This window comes from Amblyomma americanum, chromosome 5 (assembly GCF_052857255.1).
Source record: "Amblyomma americanum isolate KBUSLIRL-KWMA chromosome 5, ASM5285725v1, whole genome shotgun sequence".
Taxonomy (NCBI): Eukaryota; Metazoa; Arthropoda; class Arachnida; order Ixodida; family Ixodidae; genus Amblyomma; species Amblyomma americanum.
The window spans coordinates 94,193,638-94,204,785 of NC_135501.1; the positions used below are offsets into that span (position 1 = coordinate 94,193,638).

Consider the following 11,148-nt stretch of genomic DNA (forward strand, 5'->3'; position numbering starts at 1 on the left):
GGAATGCACTCCGCAGAAAAGCATATTTTTTTCCTGAGACGCGTCTTAGCGTGCTCACGTTTCCCCTCTGGCACGCGGCAAGTTTTGTTATTTAGGGGACCGGAAAAAGGCTACGCAAATGGTACCTACATGCAACCATTTGAACCCTATATTTTTCAGGGTAGTCGAGAACTTTTATGTGTATGCCTTAATCTTGGCACTAAAATTTAAGAAGTTAGCTCAGAGTCTTTTCTAATGAAAACGTTTAATCAATACGCATTTAGCAAAATACAGCTGGCTTGGCCGTACTGCTTCGCAAAGCTTCGATATGATTGAACTCGCTTAGGACGCTCTGTCGATCTTAAAATTTCCGTTATTCTTTCATGGTATAGCTGGTTTGTCAAAACCACAGCCTTCGCGTACCTAATCAAGCGAATAAACACTGCGAAGCCGAACTGCTTTCGTCCCATTTATGCTGCGTCAGGGTCTTCCACAGGGCGCCTGTTTTTGCTCAATAACGCGAGTCCTCAACTCGCTAAAGAGACCCTTCTTCCATTCTAGGCCAAAAGTGAACACATACAAAAAAGTTTGATGCAATCTACCAGATTCTGGTTCCATTGCCAACTGGCGCGAAAAAGCACACAACTAGGAGAGAGCGCTTGGATCAGAACGGCGTGAATACTCTCAGAACCACTCATTTACTACAGGCTGCTATGAATCAATGAATGTTCCCAGTCAAAACGCACTACAGGATTCTAAGACAGAAAATTTCTGTAGTCTGTAGTCTTGTCGTATTTTGGGCATGTCTTGTGTAGTCTGTCTTGTCTTCTGTAGTCTGTCTTGTCTTTTGTAGTCCTGTCTTCTGTAGTCTGTCTTGTCTTTTATAGTCTATCTTTTGTAGTTTGTCCTCTCTTTTGTAGTCTGTCTTGTCTTCTGTAGTCTGTCTTGTCTTCTGAAGTCTGTGTTGTCTTCTGTAGTCTGTCTTGTCTTCTGTAGTTTGCCTTGTCTTCTGTAGTGTGTCTTGTGTAGTGCTCGTACACTGTGTAACAGTCGTTACTGTCACCTGTCAATTAACACAGGATTTGTGTTCTGGAGTAGGCTATGCACAAAAATGCACAGCTTGTTAATGGTCGCCTGTCAACACAAGCTTTGTGCATTCCAGAGTAATTCGTGCGCAAAACCACTAGAATTGAAATGAAAATGATCAATATTTATTTACTGTTTCGTGCTTTTTTTTCGAGCTTGCTGATGCATGCTGTCCAGCGTTGTCCTGGCCGCAGGTTCCTAGATACATCGCCCATGAGCCAAGAAAAATGGTTTTTGTCTTGGCTGAAAAAAAAACAAAAAATAGAGGTCACCACTGCTACCTGCTCAAAAAAATTGTGAAAGCGTTGACGCCTCCTCGACACTGGTCGCCTTTCAAATTTGGCGCCATGGTTGTTTTCTCGTTGACTTGATTGGTTATCAATTAACTCTTATTTTACCCTCACTTCATCCCAGCAACGATTTCGAGTTTTCAAATTTTCCTCCATGGATTGTTCCTGCCCACTCATTGAATACTTGCCCAGTCTAATCACGCGTTCATTGCCTTTCGCTTCTCAATAATTACCTAATTGCCTCTAATTTATCATTCTTTTTCCTATCTCCTGGTTAAGTATAGGACACTTATCACTGGTCACGTGATTGCTCATTTCGAGTTTTCAAACTTGGCGCCAAGCTTTGGCTTTGTCCATACTTCCAGTTTTTCAAACTTGGCACTACGCTGTAGCTCCTACTTTCAGCGTTTTCAAATTTTGCGGCACTTTTTCTCTGGCCCAGCCACTTTTTGGACATTTTTGGCTGCAAATAATTATCCGATTATGAAATTTTCTTTTCAAGCAGCATCCTCACATCATCCTCTGCCAATTACACAACCAATCGTATGACACTATCTCTTCTGAGTTGCCCACAACTGCTGCGGACATGATCCCCAGCAACATAGCCTAGTAAACTCACTTTATTAAAAATGTTGTAATACAGAACAAGGCTTATGACTGGCCGAGTTGGTATTGACTCACCTTAAAACCAGCCAGAACAAGCTCAAGAGGAGGGACTAACAAAAATTTAATTGAAGATTTTGATTATTTGATTTGTGAGGGTTTAACGTCCCAAAGCGACTCGGGCTATGAGGGACGCTGTAGTGGAAGGCTCCAGAAATTTCTACCACCTGGGGTTCTTTAGCATGCACTGACAACGCACAGTACACGGGCCTCTAAAATTTCGCCTCCATTGAAATTTGACTGGTGCAGCCAGGATCGAACCTGCGTCTTTTGGGACAGCAGCCGAGCGCCATAACCTCTGAGCCACTGCGGCGGCATCATTGAAGGAAAGCCGCAAAAGAAGACCCGCGAAGAGATACAAGCACACAATAACCCAAAGCAGTGAAAGGGCGAAGTGCAATCAAAGGTCACTGGCATACTAATGAATCATCTAAAAAAGCAAATTCCTTACAGTGAAGGTTTTCCGATGGCTTAGCCACACGGGTCCTTAGCCTTACCGATGTAGTAAGCCTCAACTATCTACCGACAGATTTATCCCTTCCATAAACCACTGATGTGTCGTGGAAATTAGGCGTGCAAAGAGACAGGTCATCCTCAGATTTGCATTCAAAAGATTTAGCGTGCAGTGCTAGATTAGAATTTGCCTTCCCCCTATAGAGTGAAAGTGCTCAGTCAGGTGCAAATTCAGATATCTGCCCGTCTGCCCATATTAGTTGCAGCCATAAGGCAGTGGAATGCAATAAACTCCATTACTTTGCAAGTGGTGAACCTTTCTTAGTGACACTGTCCATTGTGGACAAGTACCAAGTTTTATCAAGCCTTTTTAATGGCGGCGCAAAGGCCTCCTGTCTTGCACTTCGCTGTTAAGACAACAGCAGCATTATGCTTTCCCGCGACTTTCTTGAGACTGTGAAATACTGTGGAGGTAAGGTGTATCAGCATCATCGGAGTATGTGCTCCTTACCCTCGAGCGAGTGAAAACATACTATGACAGGTTGTTGAGATGGGCAAGTGGGAACCCAGCTGCTTGGAAACCTGCTACAAGAATGCGTCCTCAGCAGTGATGGCATGACTTATCTAAAGCTGATGTCATGCACACGATTGCACACCCATCAAGTGTTTCCATCTTTACTGACCTTGACCAGCGACAAACACACCTCTTCACCATCCTTCTCCAACGAGTGGTCCGACTCGTAGCTAAAAAGAGCCTTCCCCGATCTTTAGCTGTAGCCCCGACAAACATATTCGTCCACAAAGCGCAAGTCTGCATCAAGAAACTGCTAACGGTTCTGCTTAGACAATTCTGATGTAAAAGACAGGCCTTGACCGCATGCCTTAAAGATGCCTAAAACATCTTGTGCCAACTTATCTGAGCCTTCTATGTCCCGAAAAATTACAGTCATGAACATAACGAAATGCTACTATGCCAAGGTCTTCCAAACAGGCCTCTAATGCCTTATCGACTTTAGACAAAAAAAATGTTGCTGAGCAAAGGTACCACCTGCGTGTAAATACCGCCCTGCCAACTGACAAATGCGGATTTGCAGTAAAAGGACCACAGCCCCAAGAAGCCAGCAACCGAAATCATGCAATCATCTGTAAAAGCATGTTCTTTGTTCACCCTGATGCAGTTTGCACATGCCTCAGAGGTCTATCATGTGACAATGAATAGTGCAGGCCCTCCATGTCGATGCTCACTGCAGAGCAGCTGCCCAGGTTGCTGTCCACAGGAAACTAGAACTCCACAGAACTCCACTTTTGTGAGTTGGCCAGGCGGTATTTACATTAGAAATCAGGCATATGCAGAGGGTCCCAGGTTGCACTGTTCCTCTGCGACATTCTTCTGTCCAGAGTCGATACCGCATCAAAGCCCTGTTTGGAAGGCCTCGGCATAGTAGCATTTCATTATGTTGATAGCTACCTAATTTTTTTGCACAAGGAGGGCTCAGATAAGTTGGCACAACACGTTTTAGAAATCTTTAGGCATGTGGTCAAAGCCTATCTTTTACGTCTGAATTTCACTAAGCATAACCGTTTGTAGCTTCTTGACTTAGATCTGCGCTTTGCGGACGACCACATATGTTGGAGCCAAAGCCCAAGATCAGGAAGCCTCTTAGCTACGAGTTGAACCACTCGAGGCTGGTGAAGGACAGGTTGGCAATCACATGCATCACGACCGCTTTATGAAAGTCATGCCATCACAGTGCTTAGAATGCATTCTCGGAGCAGGTTTCCAAGCCAATGGCACCTGTCAGAGTGTGTTTTTACTCTCTCGAGGGAACGGAACACCGTTCACATGATGCTGACGTAGTTGAGCAGCACAAAAAGCCGGGCTCTATACCTTACATCCACGCTATTCCGCACCATTTCAAGAAAGTTGCACCAAAGTATGATGTTGCTGTTGTCTTGACCGCTAAAAGTAAGGTAGGAGCCCTTTGCTTCTTTGTTCAAACTAGGCTTGATACAACTACAGGTAATCGTCCGCTATGCACAGTGGCAGATAAAAAATGCTCACCACTTGCAAAAGTAAACTGGTTTTTTGCATTCCACTGCCTCTTAGCTGAAACTACTAGGGGCAGACAAGCAGATATCTGGATGTGCGCCTGGCTGAGAACACTCACTCTATAGGGGGAAGGCAAATTATAATCTGGCACTGCATGCTCAATCTTGTGAATGCAAATCTGAGGATGACCTGTCTCTTTGCACGCCTAATTTCCACGACACATCAGTGGTTTATGGAAGGGATAAATCTGTCCGTAGATAGTTGAGGCTTACTACATCAGTAAGGCTAAAAACAAGTGCCTGGCTAAACCGTCGGTGAACCTTCACTGTAAGGAATTAGTTTTTTAGATGGTTTACTAGTACATCAGTGCCTTTCGGTTATTTTTTGCCCTCTCACTGCTATGGGGTCTCGCATGCTTGAATCTCTTTGCAGGTCTTCTTTTGCCACTTTCCTTCAATAAAATTTCAGTTGTTAGACCAGCCTCATCTTGTGCTCATCTCTTCTCCTGTTTTGTGTCTTTCGGCTGGTTTTAAGATGTAATACTGAAGGCCGAAAGAAAGCCATTTTAGAGTCAAGTGCACTTATAATGGCCACAGCTATAATGAATGTTCATTTATTACAAAAAATAGTGCTTACTTCATTAATTTATGCATAAGTATATGACACTGCATCAAAATAAAAAAAAGGACTAAGCCTCTAACCCTCATGGCCAAACTGCAGTTACAGCAAATGAAAGGACACCATAAACATGCCCCACATGCAAAAGCTTGCACTACAGGCCAATGCAGAAATAAGGTCAGATTACTTCCCAAACTGCATGACACTGACACGCAAAGTAAAGATTGTGACAGGCAATAAAGGAGCAACAAAAAAGCAAACTGTAGGTAGAAGCCAATCACATGCAGACAAGCTACAAGATCAGGCCAACATAGATGTGGAAGAAATTTGGAAAAAAAAAGCCAAAACAAGCACATAGTAATTTTTAAGGTTTTCACAGCCCTTTAAATGGCAAATACTTTCCTGAAAAAACATCACAGAAGCGCCAATTTTTTTTTGGAAATCAATTTTTTTCATGTACTTCATTATTCTTGAAGCATGGGCGGGCATAGAGTAGTCAGATTAGTGCATGCGTTCCTAAGCAATGCCATGCCAAAAACTGTACTTACAGAAAAAGCTTGCCTTACTGAGTGAATACCACTGGCCATCCACTAATTTCCCAGCCTGCTCCAGGTCCCTGGCAAAAATCACATGCAACTTGGTGGCTTGCACAACTTCCATGCAACTCTTGGTCTTTAGCTGGAAAAAAATTGAGGGATCAGTGAGATATAAAATTTTACATGCATCGCTTTGTTTCAATGACCGACTAAGAAAGAAAAAGCGGTTTCTGTGAGCGCAACTATTTTTTCACACTAGCTTTCTACAGTAAACCACGTTTGTCGCGACTTAATTCACCCTGACTTGCTGCACGGTTCCAGCAATACTGTGTATAGCTCTATGGTTTCAAATGCTTGATAGCTCTGAGCCCTTGGGCTTGCACTCGTTAATGCAGAAAACCTCGGAAAGGCCAACCAGAGCTTCGAGCTTTAAGCCATAGGAATTCAGAAGCTCAGTGGTCTGTGGGAGAACTTTTGGCTGGGTGACACAGTAGCAAATGCAGCTCCAGCTACTTTCACTCCATTGCAAAAAACTCGCACAGCAGAGACCTGTCCTGCATTTTGCATTGCAGAAACAATCACTGAAATTCAAAGCACGCATACTAAATGCACACCTACCTTCCAACACAGCTTCATAATAATGGGTATAATTATTGGAATGAAATACCAGTCAGTACATGTAGTTTTCAGTTTATCCAAAAATTATAAGCAACCGACAAACAATAAATATTAAAAGAGAAATAAAATAACCAAAATTGTTTAAAAAATCTGTCAGAAGAATTATGTGACATCCACTACACTCCAGCAGTTCTTTGCCTTTGTGCACCTTCAAACCACACTTTCTTACAGGCACATTTGCACAGAAATTGGGTTGAACCTGATCTTTAAGAATCTTTTTTGGTGCAACAGTAGGGAGAAACCAGGTTTTACCCAAAAACGAAGCGCCCTAGACATTGCATCACAAGCCTACATGGTGCACTTGAGTTACCTCTTATGCTTATGGAAGAAACAGGAACAGAGATCTCTTGACTAAATCAAAAAAAGAGGAAGTGCAATGCATGTGTAATGCAGAGAAGATATAAGCAATACCACACTAAAACACTGGGAGGATTCCAAGAGTAGGTGAATGCATGAATGGGTGGCAATCAGATGGCTATGTGAGATTAGGAAATTTGAGGAAAAAGGGTGGTAGCATGTGGCAGAGGACACAGTTACCTAAAATGAACTAGAAAACCATTGTTTTGCACTAATTTTAACAGCACATTCACACGACAGACAAAATCACTAACTCCAGGAACAGACTGAGCATCATGCAACTCAATGTCAATCACCATTGCAAATGGCTACAGCACCGCAGACTGCACATGAGGAAAAGTAGACATATTTTTGCTCTCAACTTTGAGCAGCAGTCAGCTGCGCTTTTAGGAGCAAAGCTCTAAAGTACGGCAACATTGGCACTTTGTTTTACTGACATGAGGGTGCTTGTGAACGTGCAAGTCCCATGTTTGTTTTCCACCAAATGTGTTAATTGCGAGGTATGTTTAACTAAAGAGGGGCATCTAACATGGGCATCAGCTCTTCATTACTTCCCTTCTATATCCCTCCCTTATATAACGGTTCAAGTGTCCACCAAAATGTGACAGTTACTGTTACATTTCCTTGAATTTTCCTTCAACTAATTTTAAATTTTTCAAGTATACAGCTTTAAGAAGGTAGAGGTACAAACTGTGCAGTATAACCATATGCTATGGCAATAAACCAGCAATAAATCTGTGCTGACAGCAGCTTGCCCAGTGCATTGCAAGGATGCTATATCATACAAGGATTGGTGTCATCGTGCAATGTTACATTACTGACTGACAATTTGGTCTTTTAAAGGGATAAATGAACATATAGGTCCTTTTCGAGGACACATATGCACACCAGGCAACAGGTGTGCAATGTCAAAGCACGTTTATGTTAACAGCAGCTGCGTCAAGAGCTACATCAGCGTCTATATTTTGTACAAGTCTACAGTTCCGGTAATTATAAGCTGAGGCACTGCTGTGAAGTGCATGTAGAGTTTCATGCATTTCTAAACCTAGCTGCAAGCCTATATTGAAAATATTTTTCTAAATAGGCAGCTAAGATATGCATCACTGAAAAAGAATAACTACCATGAACAGATCAGGAGGGATGACACAGCCGAAGGCAGGAAGCACGCATGGCCCAATAGATGCTGGCCGCTGGCAACTGCAAATAAATACATCCAGAGCAACAGCTGTCAGTGGCTGTAGCCATGTCATGAATGACAAGAGAGGAAATCGTCTACTGCTTTAAAAACTAAACTTAGACTTAATATAAGTAAATAAAAAACCAATGAGCTAGCCCATGACAAAACAAATGAACAGATTTTATGTAATGCACCCATATACATTCTTTAAGAAGAGTCACAATGACTGTTATAACCACACTGAAAGATGAGCTGGCTGAAATACCGCACACCAATTTGAGTATAGGATGTGCAGGTTTTCATTAATTCCTATCATGGTGCCTTGCACCAATGTCTAGGTACTAAATTGAAAGTTGCAACCAGTCTGCCTTGGTTAAATGAGAAGAGAGAATGGAAAAAAGCATGCCTTCACTAGCAGGAAGCTTGATACCTCCCAGCACAGCTTGGCATCATAGAAAAATTGCTAGCGCATTTAACAAATCTGCATACAATTAAAAGCTGCACAAATTTGTCGACTCGCAATGCAAGTAAAGGCAAGAGAAACAAAAAAATACCAAAGAACACTCGTGAGTGCGGCGAAGGGAGGTCTGTGGGTAGGATCCCGTGCCTGGGAAGAGTTCCGAGCTCGGAGAATCGCCGGCACCACAGCTGATGACACGCAACCAAGAATAAATAACAAAGCGAAAATAAGTAACAAAAAAACCATCGACAATGGCGAACGACTTGAATGCGGGCCGCAAAAGCGAGGGATATAGCAAAAAGGTAGAAATCCTAAATAATTCTGCAGTTGCATCTCCGACAGCTCGCAGTTCTCAGAAGGAGAGGAAGCACCAACGTTTACAGCTCAGGAGACGCAAGATTGATCTAACTTTGACATAACACTGCCTCAAATCCTGTTCCACTGGGGAAGCACAGACAAGTTTACAAATGACAAGGCGATGAATATGAACTAGCCTTTCGCATGCGATCACTGTCTCAAAATTTAGTATGACGCATATTAAGGCACAAGCACTAATCCGATGAGTACTAACCCTGAGCAAAATAGTGCGGCGTCTGATCGCAGCTGGCCTAGCGCGAGCGCTCCGCCGCGCGGCACTTCTCGCTCATCGTCTTCTACGCAGTGCAAATCCATGCTTTTTCACCGAGTGTCGAAACGCTAGCAAGCGAAAGCGTAACTCTGTTGTGATATCTGGGGCCATTTTTATTTACCACGGCACGCGAGTAATAAATGCACATAAAGACAATGAGAACAACACTTGTCATGCAGGATATAGGCCCTGCTTTTTTGGCGCCGCATTATAGCTGCGGCAACCGCAGGCGGACTGCCTCCACTCACATCCCTATATAGCCGCATACAAATAGCGCGTGCGAATACAGATCATTAGCTAAGAAACGCAGAGCGGGACTCACCGGCCATGCGATTCATCCAGGCTTAGTAAAACGGCGCAGGAGTCTTCGTTCCCCTAACAGATTAAAAGACGTTGCAGCACTCTTTCTTCATGGCTTACCCGTTGAAACTCGCCAATGTTCACAGGCCGAAATCCTGGTCGTTGGCTTCCAAAACACACTCCTGCTCACCGTCCTATTGAATGAGTTCTTCACACGTGTCCGCCGTACAAGTAATCAAGCAATGCCTCAAAGAGGCAAATAATACAAAACACGTAGTATCGGTTGCGCTGCAATGGCGCCGAAGGCTGCGCTTTCGTGTCGGTGAAAATTTGCAACCGACAAAAAAATTAGTTTTTTAAACCATGAATACTTATATTACCTTCACAACAAAGACACTGCATTTATTTTAAATTATTTTTATATTATTTAAGAATACTAAAGCGCTTTCAGTTACTTTTTCTGGTATGTCGTTTGTAAAAGCTGCGATCCTGTGATCCTCTGAAGTGACCCGGATGCCTAGCAGACGACGGAGCAGACGACGGTATTGACAGAATGCAATTTCGTTTGATGCCAGATAAAATCACTAAGTTGCGACAAAAACAGCGAAGAAAAGCGCCGTATCTCAAGCCGGCGAATATCGTGGATAAGTTGAACGCAATTGGCATGATGGAAAGTAGCTGCTATGCATTAATTTGCGCGACACTGGCACGCTCACCGGAGATCGTGAAACTTAACAGCTTAATCGGTGACCAGTACAAGCGGAGTGCTTTGATATCAACTGCGTTACGAAACTGCGTCGATACTTGCGTCTCACTTATCTAATATGCAACAGCGGCTAGCACTCGCCGCATCCTGATCGCGTGTAGTTTAACAAGCAAGAGCCCACTAGCGCATCGAAGCAGGCGTGTTTTCGAGTTCGTATCGTTACGATAAATACGAGTTGTTTCGGCACGTACTGGAGTTGAAGTTCTCAGCCTGTGCGTCACGGACGGTGACGATGGCGTCGCGGACGATCTTAACTAAGACTCGCCGCAACGCAGCCGATAACCCAAGCATATGTGCGTTAAAGGTTGTTCACCAGTAGTGCAAACGTGGGCATAAAGTATCGCTCAGTCGCAGCGCCAGTCGCTCGCTTCTCGATTTTTCAGCCTTCCGAGTGAAGGTCGCAAGCTGTTGAGCCAATCAGTGAGCCAGCGGGAGTGAGCGAGGCGAGCTTTCGGGAACGACGCCGCCCGCGGGCGCGCCGGGCAATGAACTACGCGCTACCCCCTGGCTGCCCTAGTCGTCGCTAAGCCTAGCCGGTTTCGCATCGATGCAGCAGCTGAGTGCACTTCGAAACTGGCTAGCACTGAGGTGCTGCTCTCGTCATCGTTTTACTGTGAACCTCGTCTCATAATAAAACAAAGATATGCTCGGTTTCCGCGACACCTTCAGGAGCGGAGCCAGCTCAGACCAGGAAAGCCGCGATTGAGCAGCAGCAATTAAAGGCGCCGTGGGGAGACATTTGTTTGTATTCCTGTTATCGCTTCTACCAACGACTCGATATTGGCAAACGATACTCCATCCGACGGCTTAGTATGGACTTGAACAAACATTACTGTCGCATTTTTCTGACGCTGGCGGCCGGTATTCAGGCTGGCATGCCGCGCCCGTACGTTATCATGTCGCTCAACTGTATGGCCGTGGTGCACATCAAAATCTCCAGACATCCTCCTTTTCGCTCAGATTGTCATAGCACACAGTCACACTGGGACCAGAGTAGTTTAGAGGACCGAGCGCGGGTGCACAGGAGCTAGACTGTGTCAAAGCAGGCGAAACTCTTTAAAGCGCGCGGTTGATGTCAGTCCCAAGACTTTATTTTCATTTCGACCG

General features: G+C 44.1%; 1 protein-coding gene across 2 annotated transcripts; it reads right to left on the minus strand.

Moving 5' to 3' along the window:
• Positions 1 to 1,168: 1,168 nt before the first annotated feature.
• LOC144134880 (uncharacterized) lies at positions 1,169 to 9,585 on the minus strand. Of its 2 annotated transcripts, none has more exons than XM_077667690.1 (5): positions 9,298 to 9,585; positions 8,442 to 8,535; positions 7,832 to 7,907; positions 5,706 to 5,817; positions 1,169 to 1,308 (listed from the first exon to the last, which is right to left on the minus strand). In XM_077667690.1, exons 1-5 carry the CDS (start codon positions 9,311 to 9,313, stop codon positions 1,184 to 1,186), a joined length of 423 nt encoding a protein of 140 aa, XP_077523816.1. In that variant the 5' UTR covers positions 9,314 to 9,585; the 3' UTR covers positions 1,169 to 1,183. The 2 variants fall into 2 exon arrangements, with proteins under 2 accessions (XP_077523816.1, XP_077523815.1); XM_077667689.1 differs by having other exon boundaries at positions 5,688 to 5,817.
• Between the last annotated feature and the right edge of the window lie 1,563 nt (positions 9,586 to 11,148).

What these genes read in the sequence shown, in the direction of transcription:
- LOC144134880 (XM_077667689.1), bottom strand. An exon ending in GCACTCACGAGTGTTCTTTG is followed by an intron (nt 7,908 to 8,441) that starts GTATTTTTTTGT and finishes ATTTATTTGCAG; the next exon opens with TTGCCAGCGGCCAGCATCTA. An exon ending in CAGTAAGGCAAGCTTTTTCT is followed by an intron (nt 1,309 to 5,687) that starts GTAAGTACAGTT and finishes TTTTTTTTTCAG; the next exon opens with CCAAGACAAAAACCATTTTT.